Source organism: Pituophis catenifer, unplaced genomic scaffold (assembly GCF_029215685.1).
Source record: "Pituophis catenifer annectens isolate HBS135680 unplaced genomic scaffold, rPitCat1.0.hap2 SCAF_7, whole genome shotgun sequence".
Taxonomy (NCBI): Eukaryota; Metazoa; Chordata; class Lepidosauria; order Squamata; family Colubridae; genus Pituophis; species Pituophis catenifer.
Genome location: NW_027256887.1, coordinates 10105468 through 10129044, shown reverse-complemented (window position 1 = coordinate 10129044; position 23577 = coordinate 10105468). Strand labels below are relative to the sequence as shown.

General features: G+C 41.4%; 1 protein-coding gene across 1 annotated transcript in view; it reads left to right on the top strand.

Moving 5' to 3' along the window:
* ETV6 (ETS variant transcription factor 6) overlaps window positions 1–23577 on the top strand; it is a 134003-nt gene that overhangs the window by 34451 nt on the left and 75975 nt on the right. Inside the window, exon 2 of the mRNA XM_070947078.1 lies at window positions 12625–12754. Coding sequence (XP_070803179.1) covers window positions 12625–12754 — 130 coding nt within the window. The remainder of the gene's footprint in view (window positions 1–12624; window positions 12755–23577) is intronic.

The window sequence follows — 23577 nt, the reverse complement described above, 5'->3', positions numbered from 1 at the left end:
TTGGCTGCCAGAGGCACCGCAGGCCGGTCCTTTGCTATTTCCAGGCCAGCCCCGCAGGCGAGATTTAAGCACCCCGCGAGCTGGATCTGGCCCATGGGCCTTGACTGACACCCCTGCTTTAGGCTTTCTCAGATATTCTTGACAAACACAGTAGATTAGTAACACATTATAGTTGGCAACTACAACCTGCATCCACACAACCAACCTGTTTTTAGTTTCCTGCCCTTTACCTTAGCCTGTTTTAAATCCCGTATCACTTCAGTTACTCCGTGCATCTAATGAAGGGAGTTGCAGCTCACAAAGGCTGGTGCTTCTCTATAAAATGTTTTAGTTTGGTGCTATTAGACACCTCCTGATTTGATTATTTGGGGGGGGGGGCTAACATAGGCCTAAAGCAGCTGCACGTTTTACTGGGATTGAAAAAGCAATCATGGCTAGTTTCTCAGTGGCCACGATTCAGAGGTGGTTTACAATGTTTATAGAAAACATTGATATTTTCTGTTTCTTCCATCGAGATAGCAAAAATAAAGCAATGCTGAAGCCCAAATGTTGTGTGATAAGGGGAAAATAAAATTGAAATGTGTCCACTCATTAAAAGTAAACTAACCTTTTATTTCTAACCAGTTGCATTTTGGGTTTTATTGGCTGCTTAAGTGAGACTTTCCTATCTATTGCCCTTGGCAAAAGATTTAACTTCAAGCCTCTGTCCTCTGTATGTGAAGATTGAGGTCAACTAACATCCGAAGAAATATATTACTTTCCAATTCTTAACTTAAAGACAATGAGTTTAAAAGTACCTCTCTTGAGTTACTGAAATATTACATTTAAATGGTAAGGTTTATAGTTAAAAGGAAATAAAATATTTGGATTATAGGGAATTGTTTTTCAAAATGTTATACTTTGAGGCTAAAATCTGAAGAGGTTAGATTAAGAGAGGTAAAAGATTTGAAAAAAAAATACTGTATACAATCCAAACTTTTATTGATGGTTTCTAAAATACAATGTGCCAGATGGGAAATATTTTATCAATGGTTGGAGAATAAAAATGGAGTTTGGAAATGAAGAAGACTAAAGAATAAGTAGAAAATATATTAAGATAGAGATATAAATAAGATGAAAATCTTTAGTATGTGTATGAAGAGAATAATGATATTTGATGTTAATATGGTATTATTACTAAAAGATACTAAGAAGAAAATGGAGAGTTTTACAATATTTAAATGTTTAATATATTATAATATTAATGTTAACATGAATGTGAAAGATGTGACAAATGAGGGATGATGTAGCACAGAGATGTTTGTACCCAGACGATACACTGAATAAGGAAAGATGGAATGTTTATCTTTGTAATTGAAAAATAAAAAACTTTTTACAAAATAAATAAATAAATAAAATACAATGTGCCAGGAAGCAGTGACTTCTCCAAATCTCACCTTCCTCATTTTAGCTTTCTAGTTGCATGAGTGACCAAACCTTCCTTAGAGACTTCCTGTTATCAATCCCTGATAACTTGTGTTTAATATTTCTTGGCAAATTAAAGTGGACTCATCATAGAATAGAAAAGAATTCTTGATTGGCCAAGTGTGATTGGACATACAAGAAATTTATCTTGGTGCATATGCTCTCGGTGTACATAAAAGAAAAGATAAATTCGTCAAGAATCATAAGGTACAACACTTAATGATAGTCATAGGGAACAAATAAGCAATCAAATCATATTAGGAAACATAATATAAATCTTAAGGATACCAGCAACAAGGTTACAGTCATACAGTCATCAGTGGGAGGAGATGGGTGATAGGAACGATGAGAAGATTAATAGTAATGCAGATTTAGTGAATAGTTTGACTGTTGAGGGAATTATTTGTTTAGCAGAGTGATGGTGTTTGGGAAAAAACTGTCCTTGTGTCTAGTTGTTCTGGTGTGCAGTACTCTATAGTGTTGTTTTGAGGGTAGGAGTTGAAACAATTTATGTCCAGGATACGAGGGGTCTGTAAATATTTTCACAGCCCTCTTTTTGATCCATGCAGTATACAAGTCCTCAATGGAAGGGAGGTTGGTAGCCATTGTTTTTTCTGCAGTTCTAATTATCCTCTGAAGTCCGTGTCTGTCTTGTTGGGTTGCAGTTATAGAGGTGCAGATGACAGACTCCATAATTCCTCTGTAGAACTGGATCAGCAGCTCCTTGGGCAGTTTGAGCTTTCTGAGTTGGCGCAGAAAGAACATTGTTGTGCTTTTTTTATGATGTTTTTGATGTTAGGTGTCCATCATCATTGAGTCACAGACGATTTTCCGTCAGCATTGAGGTCTCTTGCTTCCTGGGATGCAGCGAGGTGTTTTGTTTGTTTCAACTTATTTAAAAGAGTGTTGTCGTGGTTAAGCATCCATTTGCAAAGCACTGATAAATTGCTATTGGTGTGGTGCTTTTTTTCTGTCAAATACTTAATATGTGATAGTTACTGGTGTCTCTGTTGGACAGTGAATTTTTTTTCCCTCATTGATTACAGTTATACAGATTAACAGAGTTGGAAGGGACCTTGTAGGTCATCTAGTCCAACCCCCTGCCCAAGCAGGAGACCCCACACCAGAGATGGCTAACCTTTTTACCATCGCGTGCCAAAAGTGGGGGCAGCGTGGGTGGTCGCACACGAGTGTGCCCACACCAATAATTCAATGCACCACACGCATGTGCACATGACCCCTCCATTTTTGGCACGTGATGGCACTGTAGGCCCGCTTTTCGCTCTCCTCAGGCTCCAGAGGCTTTCTAGGAGCCTGGGGAAGGTGAAAACGGCCTTCTCTGGAGGCCCTCCAGAGGCCGGAAATAGCCCATTTCCTGACTTCCAGTGGGTCCAGAAGGCCTGAAAATAAACAACGCTTGTGTGCCCACAGATATGGCTCCATGTGCCACCTATGGCACGCGTGCCATAAGTTCGCCATCACGGTCCTACACCATTTCTGACAGGTGGCAGTCCAGTCTCTTCTTGAAAGCTTCCGGTGATGAAGCTCCCACAATTTCTGAAGGCAAGCTGATTATTGACGGTAGTGTTGTGTACTCAGTAGCAGGGTGGATTTGATTTAAATTGAGTTGATTTAAATCACAATTTAAATCATGATTTAAATCACTAGAAAAAAGGTTTGATTTAAATCAACTCGATTTAAATCATAATTTTTAAAGAGCAACTGTCATCTCTGCTACTCCTTTGACCCACTGTTGACTCACCGATAGTCCCAGTGTTGCAGAACATACAGCCTCATGCCACATAACTAAGCTCCATTTCATGCTGAATAAACTAAATTATTTATGTATCTTAAATAGAAAACTATCTTACGATATATTTTTACCCCAAAAGTTTTTTATTAAAATAAATTTGATAAAAATCAAAAAAATCCGATTTAAATAAAAAAAATCTGATTTTTTTGATTTTTTTTAAAAAATCATTGATTTTTATCCACCCTGCTCAGTAGTTCTTAACAGAAAGCTTTTAATTTCAAGGACTTTCACCTTGATTCTTCTATATATTGCAAGAGAAGATGATGACATTTTTATGGTACACTTCCATAATGTAACACTGATAGGCATCTCCTTTATGTTAAACAAGGGTGCTGATTAGAATATGACAGTAGGTACCGTATTTTTCAGAGTATAAGACACACCTTTTTCCCCCCAAAAAAAGAGGATGAAAATCTGGGTGCGTCTTATACTCCAAATGAAGCCCTGCCCAGCTTCTCAAATGGAGGTTTCAGAGGCTGAAAAAAGCATCAGAAATGAAGATTCAGAAAAGAAGCCCCCAAACAGCTTCAGAAAAAAAGCCCCCAAACAGAGCTTCAGAAAAAAAAAGCCTCCAAACAGAGCTTCAGAAGCTTTTTTTCTGAAGCTCTGTTTCAGAGGCTTTCAGAGGCAGGAAAAAAAGTTTTTTTTTTCTGAAACAGAGTTTCAGAAGTTTAAGAGGCAGGAAAAAAAGCAAAAAAAAAAAAGCAAGGCACAGAGCTCATATCCAAGGAACCTGTTGCTAAAATTCACCTCTGGGAACAGCTGATTGGGGATATTCCGGGAGGCCGATCCACCTGCCAATCAAAAAATTTTCTTATTTTCCTCCCCAAAAACTAAGGCGCATCTTATATACTCTGAAAAATACGGCACATTGTAAAAGGTAGCTTAATGATCATGATGAAGTTATAAAACAAGAACATCAAGCCAACAGCTTGCAAAACTGAAAATAACAGATCTGATTTTTTTTTTAAAGTGATATTCTCATTTCCTGATCTTGCAAAATACATGGCTGGGTTTCCCTCCCCCCCCCAGGATATCTTGAAAGTGTGCGATTGTCAATGATTAAATCAAAACATTTAATAATTGACGTATTTATTAAGAGCCTTGATAGTACAGTGATCTAAGCACCCTGTTATTAACACAGCTGCCTGCAATTACTGCTGGTTCGAATCCCTCCAAGGCTCAAGGTTGACTCAGCCTTCCATCCTTTCTAAGGTAGGTGAAATGAGGACCCAGATTGTGGGGGCAATAAGCTGACTTTGTATAAAATATACAAAAGTATGAAGGCTATTGCTTAACGCATTGTAAGCCGCCCTGAGTCTCCGGAGAAGGGCGGCATATAAATCAAATTTAAAAAAAAAAATTGTTCTTGGAGGAATGTTTAGGAAAGACTACCAGTCTAAAGCACTCACATATTGAAGTGAAAAAAATATATCTCAATTTGGAATGTAAAAAAAAAATTCAGTTTTGATTTTTGATTTGCAATACCTCCAGAAACGCCACCGGATTTCAAATACTTCTTTTGAATGGATGTTGGGTTTCCATGTTCTCGGTTCGTTAATAAAAGAGAGCAGGTCTCTGCTTGTTTCCATCTGAAAACTTCCTTTGAACAATGAAGTTGGCCACCATTGAGTTTAATAGATACATAGGCCAAATAGATAGGAATCCAAGTTTATCTCCAACAATTGATTTCTTGCCTGGTTGATACTGAATCGCATTTTATTTTAATTTCCTATTGGCATTAAGAAACACTGAGACTTAATTGCTTTCGGTTGTTCTGGTGTAATAGATGAGAGTCTAAGTATTGAGAGAAATGCACTTCAACGGGTTCTGTTGCTGTTGCACAAGCCAATCGAACGCTGCAAAGACTCATAGGTTGAGTGAATCTTGAGTGGATTCGAGCTGGCAAAGACCTCTGAATCCTTGCAGCTTTAATGCTTAATCATACATACACACAGCCTTGGGATGCTGTGTGAGCTTACTTTGTTTTACTTAGGGCTGTTCGTGCAGTGGGTTAATGCAACGGCAAGATGTTGCAAGAGATTGCCTAGATCCAGTTATTCTGGTCCCTAGATTAGAGTATAGTTGTACTTACTTATTGTGTTTATATTCTGCTTTTCATTCAGGAACACAAAGTGTTGCACAGAATGTTCTCTTCTCCAGTAGGCTGAGCTGAAGGAGAATGTCTGGCTCCAAGTTATCCAGGGAGAAGGAACATAGAGGAATCCTAGTATAGAAAATAGGTTGGGTGCCGATTCTGTAGCAAAATCAGTTGAAAGGCAAAGTTTGAAACGATGCTGTTGATCAATGTCTTTAAAGAAACTAACTTGGCTAACTTTTTGCTGTCGAGTGCCAAAAGCAGGGGGAGTGTGTGTGGGTCACGAGCGCGCGCGTCCACACCCATAATGCGCCCCACCCCCCCGCGCACGCTCCCGGAGGCCAGAAACAGCCCGTTTCCTGACTTCTGGTGGGCCCCGGAAGGCCCGAAAATCAGCTGGCTGGTGCGCGAATGCATGTTGGAGCTGAGCTAGGGCAACGCTTGCGTGCTCACAGATATGGCTCCGCGTGCCACAGGTTCGCCATCGCGGCCTTAGGCCTTGCTAAATACTTGGACAACCATTGATGTCATGACTTTTGTTGTTGTCACCGGCCCAAATTAACAACCCAACGAAACAGGTCACAGAAAGCAGGAAATGCTACAGGTTGGAAATCAGTAGCAAAAAGCTGAAAGGGTAAAATCCTTTTTTCCCCTCTCTACTAGTAATGCAAAACTGAGTAAAAAAAGAAATAAAACGGAGGAAATAGTTTTGAAAAAGTACAGACAAAATCAAAATTAAAATATGTGGGACCTTTACACACGCACAGACAAACACACAATAGTGTGTAATTTTTGTGCCATTTGCAGTCGTAGCCAGGACTTGTTGTCCTACACCAGAGGTCTTCAAACTTGGCAGCTTTAAGATTTGTGGACTTCAACTCCCAGAATTCTCCAGCCAGCATAGCATAGAGTTGAAGTCCACAAGTTTTAAAGCCTGCCAAGTTTGAAGACCTCTGTCCTACACAGTGTCGTAGCTGTTACCAAACACTTAGTGGGCATTTTATCTCACCTTTATTGCTGCTTTCCAGTGGAAGCTTCACTAAAGTGGCCTTCTAGGATATTCAACTAATACTGGCAAAACAAATCCATATTTTATATCCCATTAGTGATAACCAGGGTGGATAAAAATCAATGATTTTTTTTAAAAAAAATAAAAAAAAATCAGATTTTTTTGATTTAAATCGGATTTTTTTGATTTAAATCAGATTTTTTTTTGATTTTTATCGAATTTATTTTAATAAAAAACTTTTGGGGTAAAAATCTACCGTAATATAGTTTTCTATTTAAGATACATAAATAATTTAGTTTATTCAGCATGAAATGGAGCTTAGTTATGTAGCATGAGGCTGTATATTCTGCAACACTGGGACTATCGGTGAGTCAGCAGTGGGTCAAAGGAGTAGCAGAGATGACGGTTGCTCTTTAAAAATGATGATTTAAATCGAGTTGATTTAAATCAAGCCTTTTTTCTAGTGATTTAAATCATGATTTAAATTGTGATTTAAATCAACTCGATTTAAGTCAAATCCACCCTGGTGATAACAGATGAAGAAATCACCGATTTAAGACCAGTGAGTTTTTTCCAATTCTAGCACAGATGATCCTATAAGATGTGGGGTCCCCTGGAAATAGCCAAGAAGCAAGATTTTTCTCTAGCCCTCAGAGAAAGTGGCAATTAAGAGGTAATCAAGTGATCTAAATTTCCAGCATAGCCTTTCCTGTTTCAAAACAGAATCACCAAGAGGAAGCAGGTGGATAGCGGTTTGCTAGAATCTGGGGCACAAAAACTTTCCCAGTTCCACTACTGGAAATTCTTTTACTGGAATCCGTGTGGTTTTGTGTGCGAATCTGCTATTTGGGGCATGTGCTTTCCCCCTAAATTATGGGCTGGCTTTTAAAAGAGAAGAGGTGGCATTTTTAAAGATTGGGCTACAAATGTTTTCACTGAAACTCCTTTATGGAGGAGTCTTGTGGTGAGATACGCAGAAAACATTACGGGAAGTGATGCTAATCCTTCTAACCTAAGCTACACGTCCTGATTTAAACCAGCATTTTACAATTCCAGTTTCCCAGCTTGTAGAAATTTCCCCAATGCATACATTTTATAATATCAATTTATTTAAAATATCCAGTGTTGCAATTCTGCACAACCATTGCCAAAAAAACCCTTGAATGAATATCTAATTTGTATTTAGATTCGTACCATGAAATACCTTCCAGATTGTAAGAGTATTATGGGAGCCGTGGTTGCCTTTTCCTTCTTATGCTTACTATTGCATGGGAGTGTTTGCACACTTTGTGAGTGTTGAGAATATGTTTGCGTTACGTAGATTTAAGAAGCAACTTGGTTGTCCAATAGCTGTTGATGTGGCAATGACATGGATGCCTTCCTAAGCCCGGAAAAAACCCTTTTTTAGTTCCTCAGAGAAGAAGCAGTTGGATGATCTCTCCAGGAGTAACATTTCAGGGGCAAGTAGTCCTCAAGTTACGACCACAATTGAGCCTCAAAATTCCATGGCTGACCAAGTCATTCCCCGCTGACTTTCTTTGTCAGAAGGTCGCAAAAGGTGATCACATGACCCCCGGAACACGGCAACTGTCATATAAATACATGTCGTTTGCCAAACGTCCAAATTTTGATCACATGGGGATGCTGCGACAGTCGTACGTGTGGAAAAACCACCATAAGTCACATTTTTCAGTGCTGTTGTAACTGTGGACAGTGCTGTGGTCACTAAAAGAATGATTGTAAGTCAAGGACTACCAGTATTTCAGACCCAGCTTTTTTCCTTCCTATGCAGCAGAAGTGGTATTCAGCCGGTTCAGATCGGTTCACCCGAACTGGTAGCAGAAATTGCGGGTGAGCCCGCTCCCCCCACCCCAGCTCTATGCCATCCTATTTAGGCATGTTTTTGAGGCTGGGCATATGCGCGGAAAGTGCAAGCACAAGCAAAGCACATGTGTGGAAGGCCTGAAGCGAGCATGCATGCCGTGTTAAGGAATTCGCAAAATAACCCTTGAATAGTAAAGGTGTGTACATGAAAGCGATTGGAGTAGATACAAATAAACACAGTCAACACACAGATACACTGAGTTGTGTTTACTTTCAGGAAATAGTAAGGCACAGTCCAATAAACAATCCAGGTCATACACATATAAAGCAGAAGATAGCAAAATGACAGTCCAGGGATAATCCAATAACAAAGTTTTCTTACCAGTCGTCGTAGTCATTCACAATAAACAGTTCTTCTGGATTTGCAAACAGTAGCATACAGAGAAATCAGAGAGCAAGAACAGCAAAGAAAAAAAAAACATGTTTGTAGCTCCCTCTTAAGGAGATTGGCTACAGAGCTAACCAATCAGGACACAGTATGGTGCAATACAGCAGTCTTAAAGCTATATTAATGGTTTATATATTGCCAACCCAACAAGGTAGGTAGGTAATACTCATTCCTAACAAACCGGTAGTAAGATAATCCAAAACCCATTGCTGTTCTGCATCCCAATTTTCTAAATATTGTAGAAGAATGTAATGGAAGATCTCAACAGGCTGGTGATCCATCATCCTGGGAAAACAGAATCCTATAGAAATTTCCAGTGGAAATCTATAAACAGCTGAGGATTGGATGGGTTTAATGCTGCAAAAATGTTGATGACATTTTAGCATTTTTAGCTACTACTGATACTCAAGCCTCCCCCCCGCGCCCCCCCCCCGGTCTCCCAAGGGCGCAGAACTCTTTTAGGTGTTTTTTGTGGTGTGACAAGATCTGCATTTCAAAAAGGAAGCAGGGTCTGGTCAAATAAGAGTTTTAATTAAAATTTAATTAATCGAAGCAAACATGTATGCAAGAAAACATTCATTAATTATTTTCTCCTTTCTGTCACATAACAGGAAGCCAATATGCTGTAATAGTTACAATGATAGACAAGGACTAGTGGAGGTCCAAATGCAGGTTTTCTATCAAATTTTATTTTTTGGTTTAATTAATCATTTATTGATGAACCAAATGTTTCAGCCCTATCAAATCAATACATCTGTTGGTAGAAGTTTAATAGAATTTTAGAAGAGCGGATGGGGTATAGTATAATAATTATTCCTTATAATTCCTTTTCATCAGAAACAAAAGACTTTCTATTTTTACATAGATTGTGGTAACGGCAGCTCAACAATTTAGTTCACTTTCATAGTTCAAGAGACCCTAGTCCCTTTTTCATTCCTTCATGATGCCCTCCAGCTAAATGTCAAATATGTAGAGTTTTCCATTTTCTCCAAATTTAGGATATTGCCATTATCAGTTTCAATATAAGCTAAAAGTCTTAAACCACAATTTAAAACTGCTTTAATATCCAGAGTTGCTCCCAAGTTAGAAATTCAATAAACTGGCAATTTCCTCATTTCTTTCGTCTTTATCGTGTATTTTATTTTAGTATGTTTGGGCAGCGTTGCAGATTTTCATAAGTGTATCTTATCAAAGTGTATCTTCAGTATGTTCTCAAGTGTTCCAAGAGTGTTGGTGGAAAAATGGGATTAAAATGTGGATTATTGAACTGCTGTAGATCTCCCAGAAGTTAGCTTTGCAGGTTGTTGTGATTGGGGCATTTTCAACATGCAGATGGTGCCCAAAGTATGCCCAAATTAATTGAAATGATTTTATTTAATGGTGGCAATCTCACAAATTGCTTAACAAAGTTTCAGGAAAATATACCAACATTTTACAAATAGAAATGATTCTGTTTGTTTAATATATATTGTATTCCAATTATCTCTTTAAATTAACCACCACCTTCCTTTTTGGATGATTGAATTTTTCTCCCAAGTATTTTTCATTAGAGCTGCTAGTTTTTCCACTTGAAAGTTTAGATGATGTTGCAACTGGGTTACCCTGTTGTGTGTCAGTCATGATTTCTGTATAGTTTGATCCAGTGGTGAAATCCAAATTTTTTTACTACTGGTTCTGTGGGCGTGGTGAGGTGTGGCTTGGTGGGCATGGCAGGGGAAGGATGCTGCAAAATCTCCATTCCCTCCCCACTCCAGGGGAAGGATACTGCAAAATCCCCATTCCCTCCCCATTCCTGGGGGAAGGATATTGCAAAATCTCCATTCCCACCCCACTCCAGGAGAAGGTTACTGCAAAATCCCCATTCCCTCCCCACTCCAGGGGAAGGTTACTGCAAAATCCCCATTCCCTCCCCACTCCAGGGGAAGGATACTGCAAAATCCCCATTCCCTCCCCACTCCAGGGGAAGGTTAGTGCAAAATCCCCATTTCCTCCCCACTCCTGGGGGAAGGATATTGCAAAATCTCCATTCCCATCCCACTTTGGGACCAGCCAGAGGTGGTATTTGCCGATTCTCCGAACTACTCAAAATTTCCACTACCGGTTCTCCGAACTGCTCAAAATTTCCGCTACCAGTTCGCCAGAACCAGTCAGAACCTGCTGGATTTCACCTCTGGTTTGATCCTAGTGTAATGTATGAATGTGGCCAATTGTGGTTAAAGAAACAAGCACCTAGTTTGCTCTCTACAAGGCAGTTTCTCAGCAAAATAAATTACTTAAATAGTCCCTAAAATAGGTCTTTTCTAGATTTGGGGGCCATATTTGGTTGTTGGGGGGTAGCAGGGTGTTGTCTCTGAAATATTTGGTGGAATCAGAAGAAACCCCAGTTTAATTCCATCTCATTTATATAAAATGGACAAAAAAAACCCCACATGAATAATACGATCCTCTAGTCATTTATTTAATGTTTTTCTTTTCTATTCCTTTAAGTAGTACATTTTGAGAAGCATTTTTGGAAATCTCCAAGGGCTACAAGCTATGTACTTCTGCACTAAACAATACTTTATCCTGATGAGAATGATCTGCAAATAATGAGTTATGTTGTTTCAGTTATAGTTAAGTTTTAATCTTGGGTTGGTTATAAAATCTGGATTAATTTAAATTGTCATTTCAGGAAGGAATAGCTCTCTGTTCTGTTCCATAAACACATAACTCAGTCTCCCTCCCTCCCTTCCTTCCTGCCTGCCTTCCTTCCTGCCTTCCTATTTTCCTGCCTTCCTCCTTTCCTGTCTTTCTTCCTGTTTTCCTGCCCTTTTGTTTCCCTGCCTTCCTGTTTCCCTGCCTTCCTTCCTGCCTTCCTATTTTCCTGTCTTTCTTCCTGTCTTCCTGTTTTCCTGCCTTTCTGTTTGCTTCCTTCCTGCCTTCCAACTGATAATAATCATTCTACTTGTCTCTTTTACATGCATCTTTCTATCAGAACCTAACAGCAAGGCTTGTAAATTGCCATATCTGATCACCAATGGCGAGCAGAATTTATATGTAGCTTGATTGGAATGCTATCCGAAAACTGATGCTTGGCTTCCTACCGCATACCCCAAATCAGAAGTGGCTTCCGATGTGGAGCCCTTTAGGAGCCAAGAAAATTTAGAACTTAGGAGACATAGTCAAAAAAGAGAAAAGGAAGGGTTTTTTTTATAAGTTTTTTATTTTTAAAAAAACATCAATGCGTGAACAGTTTGGCACCTGGGTACCAAGCATTCTAATCCAAATAAAACTAGTAGAATTAATCATAGTTATTATATTCAATCAACTTGTATATTTCTAATAATGATACACATTTATATTAAGTTGCAGTTTGTCATTATTCAATTATTCCATGTTTTCTCTTGTTATTGCTTTTATTTTATTATATAAAGGTGTATACACTAATATTCCCCTTCTCTTATTTGTATCTCTTATTCTAACTTTTAATCATGTCACCCTTTATTAAAAAAAAAATTCTTTCTGTCCTACCTAACTTCTAGTCATGTCACCTACCTAAAAAAAAAAAAGAAAGAGAGAGAAAAGGAAAAGGAAATCAGAACAACAACAACAAAAAAAGAAATCATCTATCCATCGTCTCTTGCCTGCTTCAATACTTTAATTGCTATGCTTTTTTTGGCTTGCCTCCCATATTTCTCTCTTGAATCTTTATCTCTGTCTGCATCTGCTTCTTGGCTGTTCAATTTAGGTATTTCTCCCGCCTCTACCCTCTTCCACTGCCTAGTTCCCAAAATTTCTGCCCTGGCCCCTATCTCAGAAAGGGAAGGTTTTGAAGGCTGATTCTACCATGTTCTGTCCAAAGACTCACTATTTCTTTCTGGAAAGTGCCACAAATATGATGCAGATTTCTACTTTTTTCAAATAGGATTTGTTTCATTTCTCCTAGTTGCTACCCCAAATTCACATTGTTTTCTCTTTCCCTTTTACAGCAGGAAAGGATTTCGTATACTCCGCCTGTGAGCCCAGTAGACGATTATCCTTCCTCGTCACCTCTCCATGTCCCACTGCATCGAACCATCAGGATGGAGGAAGAGACCCTCAGACTTCCAGCCCATTTGCGTGAGTATTTCAAATGTGGCTCTTTTGAGAAGATGTGGGGAAGAGGACAGGAGTGGTTCCAGGTCCTACTTTTTAAAATGCAGATCCTTGCTCAATGCCATTGAAATATGCGGTGGAGATCTGTTGCAGATCTCCAGAAGATATGCATAGTTGGGAAGATGTATTAGGATGTGTAAAATGGTTCATCCTAGAAGACTCCCATTTCCATGAGCTGTTCTGTATGATCCAGAAGTGGTTGGACCCCAAATGGGGATGTGCATCCCTGGCCTGCTCTCGAGTTGCCATAAGCAAGTGGGGATGGGAAACCGATGAAACGGCATAGCAGCCAAACACAGATGCACATTCCAGACTTATCTCTCTCAAGGCTGTATCCCAGGGTTACCCACAGCAGCCAGAAGGGAGTGATCTCAACAACCCGCAAAATTGCTCCGTTGGCGAATGTGATTGATGACACACTCTGGGGTGGAGGGGGTAAACAGGATCATGATTGGGGTGTAAATTATGTAGGGTCAGAGCTGGCTTCACTTAGGAACATGCCGACATGAAGCTCCTAATAAATAACTGGATTTCTTTTGAAGTTTGGCTCGAGGCTCTTGATTTAATTAGGGCATCCGTCAATATTGTCTTTCTCTACCACTGTCACTATGCTTTGTCTTCATGTTCTAGTAGAAACTTCTAGAGCTATTGTATGGATGCAGCCCAAACGTTCTTTCTGGGCCATAATTAGATTTTCTGTGTGGTTTTTAAGGATGCCCCTCTGAATAATTTATTTGTATTCCTAAGACTGCACTACAGGTAGTCCTTGAATTATGACAGTTCATTTAGTGACCGTTCAAAGTTACAACGGCACTGTCACTTGGGACTGCTTTTCACAGTTGCGACTTTTGCAGCCTCCCCATGATTTATGGGATCAAAATTCAGACGCTTGGCAACTGGTTCATATTTATGACCGTTGCTGTCTCCCAGGGTCACATGATCGCCTTTTGCGACCTTCTGACAAGCAAAGTCACTGGGGAAGCCAGATTCACTTAACAACTGAGGCAAGAAAGGTCGTAAAATGAGGCAAAACGCACTCAACAGATGTCTCACTTAACAATAGAAATTTTGGTCTGAATTGCGGCCATTAGTCGAGGACTACCTGTACTGAATTCTCCTTTAATGTCTTGAAAATTTGTACTTTGGGTTATTATTGGTGTTATAGCACCCTGCTTGGCCTTTGGTGTCCTACAAAAACAGTTAAGGTTGTTTATATTTCTGTTAATAGGTAATAGGAGAATATGATGGCTAAAAGCAGGGGTGAAATGTAAAATTTGTTACTACCGGTTCTGTGGGCGTAGCCTGGTGGGGGGGGGTAATGTGACTGGGTGGGCGTGGCCAACTTTTTTTTTTTTTTTAACTTTTCAAAGCAATTTTTCTAATGCTTTGAAAAGCCTCTGCCGATCAGGCAACTCAGCTGGGATCGTCAGAGAGGCTTTTTAAAAAATGCTTTGAAAAGCCTCTCTGACATCAGGCAACTCAACTGGGATCGTCAGAGAGGCTTTTAAAAAAATGCTTTGAAAAGCCTCTGACCATCCCAGCTGAGCCGCGTGATCATCAGAGGCTTTTTTTTTTTTTTAACTTCTAAAAGCATTTTTTTGTCGGAAGAGGTTGTAGAAAAATGCTTTTAAAAGTAAAAAAAAAAAAAAAGCCTCTGATGATCGTGCGACTCAGCTGGGCATGGTGGGGGGGGGGGGCACAGGGATTTTTGCTACCGGTTCTCCGAACCACCCGCCGCCATCGCTACCGGATCGGGCGATCCGGTCCAAACCGGGAGCATTTCACCCCTGGGTTAAAGCACATGCTCTGCTTCGTTTAGAATCGGTCTAAAGGAAGCAATTTCCAAGTAACGAAAGTAGTGTGTGAAATTAGAGTTTTGGGCAGGGCTAACCATTGAGCCTTCATGGGAACATAGGGAAAAAAAATTAGGGCAAGGAACGGTGTGTACCAGTCAGCCTTCCAACAGATTTTATCACCTTCTTTAATATAGTGCTTTTGATCATTAGACTTCCTCTTGTTTCCCTTTTATATTATCTCAATTTTTTTTAAAAAAAAAATATCAATGCTCAGTTGGTCTGATGAAATTCAGAAGTTTGTTCTCTCTGTCCCAGCCTTTCTCCCTAATCTGCTCAAAGGCCAAGTTTCAATTTCTTGAGGACACTGCCTAAGATAAAAAGCCTTCCCTGCATTAAAGGCTTCCCGGATGTACATTTCTTGGAAACACCCAAAAAACTAGGTTTTGCCAACAAAACGAAACGAAACAAAAATCCCTCCCTTAGAAGAGCACCGTACCAAATTGCAAATGAGTGGGTTTCCATTGCTGGTGTTTAAAGGGAAACGAAAGAGAAGGTAGATAAGGATCCAGTTTTGTCCTTTGATCCCAAATCAGGAAATAGTTAATATTGTTGCTCGTCCTTCTCTTGTAAGGGACACGGTGGCTCAGTGGCTAAGACACTGAGCTTGTTGATAGAAAGGTTGGCAGTTCAGCGATTCAAATCCCTAGTGCCGCATAACAGGGTGAGCTCCCGTTACTTGATGGACAGACTAAAGATAAAAAGGTAAAGGTTCCCCTCGCACATACGTGCTAGTTGTTCCCGACTCTTAGGGCGCAGTGCTCATCTCTGTTTCAAAGCCGAAGAGCCAGCACTGTCCAAAGACGTCTCCGTGGTCATGTGGCCAGTATGACTAAACGCCAAAGGCGCATGGAACGCTATTACCTTCCCACCAAAAGGGTCCTTATTTTTCTACTTGCATTTTTTACGTGCTTTCGAACTGCTAGGTTGGCAGAAGCTGGGACAAGTAACGGGAGCTCACCCCGTTACGTGGCACTAGGGATTCGAACTGCTGAACTGCCGACCTTTCGATCGACAAGCTCAGCATCTTAGCCACTGAGGCACCGTGTCCCTCAACATGCATAGGGATAGCTAAACACACACGGGTGCTTCAGAAAATTGGCTTGCTCCAATTTTGGATTGGAATCTTCACTGTCTCTGACTTTCTGAAGCAGCTGCCTTTCCTTATTCATCTTTTCATACATAAGACAGAACAATGCCAGGGGAATTCAGTGGGTAAGAGCTGAGTTTGGTGGCTTCAGATGCTCTTTTCTTCCTTGCCCGGCTCAATTCTGACGTGGAGCCCTTCTTTGGGCCTAAGACATGCAGAGTTGACAGGATCTGCACAAACATGAAAGTGTTCGTTTAAGTCATGTCAGAGGCCGTTAAGAGGTTTTCGGTTTCCCCAAAAAAAATTCAGGAACACAAGAAAGTTACAAGCAAAAAAAAAGCAACCTCTTTAAGTTAGACAAATGTTTTCATTCTAGGTTAAAACCCATTTTGATGTTTGTTTTTTTTAAGAACCAAAACATCTCCAGTGATGGAAAGGGGGAAATGAAGATGCTAGGATAGGACGTTAAGTCACGATTTAGACTGCAGTTGTTTGGTGTTGTGTATGGGACAGCTCTGAGTCCATTAGAAAAATGCAGAAACTTTTACGGGCCAAGGGTCAATCCTGAGATTTGAAGAACCCCCTGGGAGCTTCAAATCCAAGCCAGCTATGACTACAAATCTACTTTTCCAGAAACACAATTCTATATTTAGTAAAAGGGCAGGCTCTGGCACCTCTTCCACAGGGTCCATCAAGTGATTCCAGGATCCCAAAGTTATATACAGGTAGTCTTCGACTTAATGACTGCAATCGAGCCCAAATTTTCTGTTGCTCGACAGTTGTTAAGCGAGGTTTTTTTTTGCCCCATTTTACATCTTTTCTTGCCACGGTTATTAAATGAATCACTACACTTGTAAATTTAGTAATACTTCCCCATTTACATTGCTTACCCGAAGGTCGCAAAAGCTGATCATGTGACCCTGGAACACTGCATCCGTCATAAGTATGAGCCAGTTGCCAAGTCTCTAGATTTTGATCACGTGACCAAGGTCACGTGTGAAAAACGGTCATAAGTCACTTTTTCAGTGCGGTTGTAACTTTGGTCCCTATAAATGAATGGTTGTACAGTTTACCTGTACCACTATTGTATAGGATTGGTCAGCTTCCTACCTGACTTTTTTCACCTCCTTTTTTTTTTTTCAATGGTAGGGAATCCTAACCCTGAGAATAGAGCAGAGCAGAGCAGAGCAGAACAGAATAACAGAGTTGGAAGGGACCTTGGAGGTCTTCTAGTCCAACCCCCTGCTCAGACAGGAATCCCGATACCATTTCAGACAAATGGTTGTCCAATCTCTTCTTAAAAACTTCCAGTGTTGGAGCAATTACAACTTCTGGAGGCAAGTTGTTCCACTGATTAATTGTTCTAACTTGTCAGAAAATTTCTCCTTAGTTCTAATGATGAAGAGCACTGTAAGAGAGAAGGAAAATTCTAAGAACCTCCTTTCCCCTTCAAATTTGTTTAAAAACAAACTAAAGCAGGAATTTGAATCTCCCATTAAAAAAACAACAACACCCTTTTGCAAAAAACGGCAAAACAAGATCCGGATGTCTTCACCGGCAGTCTTCAGCTTAAGCGAATCACATGGTTGTTAAGCGAATTAGGCTTCCGCCATTAACTTTGCTTGTCGGAAGCCATCTTAGAAAGTCCCCAAAGGCGATTGGTCATGTGACCCCAAGGATGCTGCAGCCATCTTAAATACATGCTGATTGCCAGGCATCTAAATCTTGATCATGGGAACATGGGAGATACTGCAGCAGTTGTTAAGTGCAAGAACCGATTGCAAGTCATTTTTTTCCCAGGGCTATTGTAACTTTGAATGGTAATTACATTAATGATTGTAAGCTGAGGACTACCTGCATTTCTGTCTTGGCAGATTGAAGAAGGCTGGACTTCAACTCTCCGTAAAAGGGGAAGGATTTCTCTGTTCATATTGATTGCTTTCTTCCATCTCTTCTTTTTTTGCCACAGTTTTGTTGCTGCAAAATGTTTCCTTTTTTTGGGTCTTTGGAAAAAACATTCAGGGATGGCAGAGCCTTGTTCCTAGCTACGCATTTCCCAATAAGGAAGTACTAGTCTGGTGAAGACAATTATAAATAGCCATGCCTAAAGAAAGGATGGCTTTTAGCTCCTTTATTTCAGTGGTGGGCTCCTCCCGGTTCGGCCCGGTTTGGCCGAGCCGGTAGCGGTGACGATATGACGTCACCGAACCGGTTCTCTTTGTTCGGGAGCTGGGCCCTCCCACCCCCTCCGCCCCGCCCCACCCCCGTTATTATTACCTTTTATTTGGCCCCACCCCCAATCTATCGCTGCCTCCCGAGTCCCAGCTGATTGGCTAGAAGGAAAAAAACTGTTTAAACTCTTGCCGCAGGGCTTCAAAGGGCCGCCCTACAGCTGATCAGTGTTAAAAAGCAGTGTGGTGGTAGACCAGTGCCTCCAAAAACGAATGAGTAGACCGGTGCTTCCAAAAACAAATGGGTAGACCGGTGCCTCCAAGAACAAATGGGTAGATCGGTACAGCTCTGCAAGCAGTTAAAAGCCTGGTAGACCAGTACCTCTGCTAAATCCTAAAGAATTGTCACACGACCATCAAGCCACGCCCACAAAATAAGCGACGCCCACAGAACCGGTAGTAAAAAAATTTAGAATCCACGCCTGCTTTATTTATTGTTAAATTTATATGTCCCTTGTCTCACTATTCAAAGTGACTATGCCTAATCTCTTTATTGTATCCATTCTGTGCAAAAACCTATCTTACACATTTTAGTGGGAGGGAAAAAAGAAACTTCAGAAAACCTTTAGAAACAGCTTCTCTGTTTTGCATTGTAAGGCCAATTAGCAAGTAGGCTGAATAGAATTTCCTATTTGAACACCCTCCCTTAAAAGGAAAGCTTTATACAAATAGTTAGGTAACAGGAACAGAGTTGGAAGGGACGTTGGAGGTCATCTAGTCCAACCCCCTGCTGACGCAGGAGATCTGTACTAGGGATTCGAACTGCCGACCTTTCTGATCGACAAGCTCAGTGTCTTAACCACTGAGCCACCTAGTAAGTCCTTGACTCACACCCACAACTGAGCTCAAATTTATGTTGCTAAGCGAGACATTTTGTTGTGGGTTTTGCCCAATTCTGCGACCTTTCTTGCCACCGTTGTTAAGTGAATCTGGCTTCCCTATTGACTTTGCTGGTCAGAAGGTCGCGAAAGCTGATCACATGATCTTGGGACACTGCAACCTTGGTTCTCGACTTACAACAATAGTGACCATTCCAAGTTACAGCGGCACTGAAAAAAGTGACTTATGACCATTTTTTAAACACGATCTTTGAAGCATCGCCATGGTCACATGATTAAAATCCAGATGTTTGGCAACGGTCTCATATTTATGACAGCTCAAGTGTACCGAGGTCATGTGGCCACCTTTTGCGACCTTCGGACAAGCAAAGCAAAGAGATTCAACCTAGAAATAAGGAGAAATTTTCTGACCGTGAGAACAATCAACCGATGGAACAGAAGTTGCCTTCGGAAGTTGTGGCAGCTTCATCACTGGAGGCTTTCAAGAAGAGATTGGATTGCCCTTTGTCAGAAATGGTGTAGGGTCTCCTGCTTCAGCGGGAGGTTGGACTACATTAGGGGTCAGCAACCTGCGGCTCTGGAGCCGCATGTGGCTCTTTCACCCCTCTGCTGCGGCTCCCTGTCACACAAAATATGCGTCACAACCACCAATGTGCGACATCCGCCAGCACGCGATTTATTGAGCTTTTCAACCCCTGGTAAGCCAACCATGGATAAATCCAAGAAAAGAAAAGTTTCAGAAGAAAATAGTACATTTAATTCAACTACACATGCTAGTTTTGTGGCCGCTCAAGAAATAGCCAGGCACGGGAAGGGTTTTGTGGCTCCTGATGTTTTCTTTTCTGTGGGAAACAGGTCCAAATGGCTCTTTTGAGTGTTTAAGGTTGCAGACCCCTGGACTAGATGACTTACAAGGTCCCTTCCAATTCTGTTAATCTAAACTAATCAAAAAAAAAGTCAATGGTGAAGCCAGATTCACTTAATAACCGTGTTACTATCTTAACAACTGCAGTGATTCACTTAACAACTCTGCAAGAAAGATCGTAAAAAGGGGCAAAGCTCGCTTAACACAGTGTCTCACTTAGCAACAGAAATTTTGGCCTCAATTGTGTTCATAAATCAAGGGCTACCTACAGATCTGCAACTTGGAAATTTCAGGGATTTTTTCCTACACACTTGAGATCTTAGGAAAACATTTTAAGTTCTCGTTGTCACTGAACTATTCTCCGGACAGAGAAGATGCTGCCTTAATTCTCCAGCCCTAAATGCAAGGGACGCGGTGGCTCAGTGGCTAAGACGCTGAGCTTGTCGATCGAAAGATCAGCAGTTCAGTGGTTCGAATCCCTAGTGCCATGTAATGGGGTGAGTCCCCGTTCCTTGTCCCAGCTTCTGCCAACCTAGCAGTTCGAAAGCACGTAAAAAATGCAAGTAGAAAAATAGGGACCACTTTGGTGGGAAGGTAACAGGGTTCCGTGCGCCTTTGGCGTTGAGTCATGCCAGCCACATGACCACGGAGATGTCTTTGGACAGCACTGGCTCTTCGGCTTTGAAACGGAGATGAGCACCGCCCCCTAGAGTCAGGAACAACTAGCACATATGTGCAAGGGGAACCTTTACCTTTACCTTAAATGCAAGATATAGAATTAATATTTAGTCAAAATACTAATTCCTGGTAATTAAAACATGGGGAGCTTTTGAAAAATTCCCAGGTTCAGTAAGAAATAATATCCATTTATCTTTATTTCCCATAAGCAATTAACAGACTTTTGTGCTGATCTGCAGCACTTCCTGGCCTGACCATGTGACTAGCCAGCATCATTGGAATTTATGGGCATTCCAGGAAGGACTTTCTGAAATGCAGGTCTGAATGAAGAGCGTCACGTCTGTTGTGACCCAGACACAGCACAACCTTGGCAACCTTGTACGTGATCAGCCGCAAGAAGGACAGGTGACATGACATCATCAGACACACAACATGAATTATGGCATCCGCACAAAGAACTCGTGGCGTGTGTGTGATGCCGTTGTGGCTTCTACAGAAGCCGTGAGGTAACATACAAAGTAGTCCTTAACTTACAACCACAATGGAGCCCAAAATAATTTTAGTAAGTGAGACCGTTTGCTAAGGGAATTTTGCCCCATTTTGTGACCTTTCTTGTCACAGTTGTTAAGTGAATCACTGAAGTGATTAAGTTAGTAAGTGACTCTAGCTTCCCCCATTATTTTTGCTTGTCAGAAGGTTGCAAAAGGTTTGACCCGGGACACTGTAATTGTCATAAATATGAACCAAGTTGCTGAGCATCTGGATTTTGATCACGTGACCCTGAGGATGCTACTGTTCTGCCCCAGCTATGGACCCCAAAGAATACAGCACAAAGTTTGTACAAAACTTAATTTACTAAAATAACTCAGTCTTTATCAAAACAAAAGCTGTTAATAAACTTTCTTAACAGCCTACAAGAAACCAAAGATAAAGTAATCACAATCTTACTAAGGTTGGCAGAAAGCCCAGAAGCAATTTGCAGAGAATCCAGACGCAAAGTAGAGTGAACTAAGTTGTTCCCTGCAAATTGCTTCAGTCTGCGTTCCTCCTTAAATAGATTAAGGGAGTGGCCAATTTGCCCCAAGCCTTACTCTCGAGGAGACCTCCTCCTGAGGAGCCACTCCTGCCTTTTGGCAGCTCTGCGTGCCTGTACATCAAGAAAAGGCTCCTCTTCATCCTCTTCACTTAAAGGAGCTTCTGGAGGTTCTGAAGGCCCTGGCTGAATCCCTGCCTCTGGCACCACATCTTCTCCAGCCTCCTCATTGTCCGACTTGAGTGCCAGCTGCACAGGCTGCTGGCGCAACACCACACCAGCCTCCTTGCTGTCAGAGTCAGCTACAATCCGCACAGGCTGCTGACGGGCCACAACAGCTACAATGGTCGTAAGTGTGAAAAACTTATGACCGAAGTCACTTTTTTAACTGCTGTTGTAACTTTGAAAGGTTACTAAACAAACTGTTGTTAAGGACTACCTGTATATATAATCAGATATTCCAGACCAGCTTAAAAAAAAACAAAAACCAGTTAAAGTCCAGCCTTCTTCAATCTTCCAAGACGGAAACGCAGGTAGTCCTCAGCTTACAATCATTAATTTAATGACCATTCAAAGTTACAATAGCCCTGGGAAAAAAATGACTTGCAATCGGTTCTTGCACTTAACAACTGCTGCAGTATCTCCCATGTTCCCACGATCAAGATTTGGATGCTTGGCAATCAGCATGTATTTAAGATGGCTGCAGCATCCTCCAGGTCACATGATCAATCGCCTTTGGGGACTTTCTAAAATGGCTTCCGACAAACAAAGTTAATGGTGGAAGCCTAATTCGCTTAACAACCATGTGATTCGCTTAAGCTGAAGACTGCCGGTCAAGACATCCGGATCTTGTTTTGCCGTTTTTTGCAAAAGGGTGTTTTTTTTTAAAACGGGAGATTCAAATTCCTGCTTTAGTTTGTATTTAAACAAAGGGGAAAGGAGGTTCTTAGAATTTTCCTTCTCTCTTACAATGCTCTTCATCATTAGAACTGAGGAGAAATTTCCTGACAGTTAGAACAATTAATCAGTGGAACAACTTGCCTCCAGAAGTTGTAATTGCTCCAACACTGGAAGTTTTCAAGAAGAGATTGGATAACCACCATTTGTCTGAAATGGTATAGGGCAGTGATGGCTAACCTTTTTGCCATCGTGTGCCAAAAGTGGAGGGAGTGGGGGGGGGGTCGCGCATGCGCATGCACGTGCCCACGCCCATAATGATATGCGCCCCACCCCCCTCGCATGCGTGTAAACCCCCCCAACGCTCCCCACGCTTTTGGCACGCAATGGCCCGGTGGGCTCGGTAGGCCTGTTTTTTGTTATCCCTAGGCTCCAGAGCCTCTCTAGGAGCCTTGAGAGGTTGAAAACAGCCTCCTCCCCCCCTCCCCCTCCAAGGCTCTCCGGAAGCCAGAAACCGCCCGTTTGCCAACTTCTGGTGGGACCCAGAAGGCTCAAGTCAGTTGGTTGGCGTGTGCATGCACGCCGGAGCTGAGCTCACGTGCCCACCGATATGGCTTCGTGTGCCATATCAGTGGGCAAAAAACACCCTTTTGCAAAAAATGGCAAAACAAGATCCGGATGTCTCCGTGTGCCATCCGTGTATGGCACGCATGCAACAGGTTCACCATCACCGGTATAGGGTTTCCTGCCTAAGCAGTGGGTTGGACTAGAAGACCTCCAAGGTCCCTTCCAACTCTGTTACTCTATTCTATTCCAAAATCCTTCAAGATATTCCACCTGCCACACAAAGGCAGCAAAACGCACTTTGCAGAGACACATTCTTCAGAATCGCTGGGCAGGATTCAGCGCAGCCCTTGATGGAAAGCGCATCTGAGCAGAAGAGACAAAAAAAAAAAATCTTGATCGTGGGAAATCTAGATGACCATCTGGAAACCTTGGCCAGAAAAAACGCATGAGGAGAAAATGTGCATCTGAGCTACAGAATGTGTGAATCTTGTGGTTCTGTGGTTTTGTAGTCTCACTCGGTTTTTGCCATAACTAGTGAAAATGGGGGGTGGGGGGGAAGGAGAGGTTTTGAGTTCTAAAAAGAGAAAGTTCATAGTTGACCTTCAGTGAAGATGATAAACTGCCAAGATAATATATTGTGACGAAAATCAGAAACAAGTCTATGTCCATAAACATAAAGCAGTAATATTATTAGTTTGGACTCCTTTTGGTTTCAGTTCCCAGTGCTGAAGATA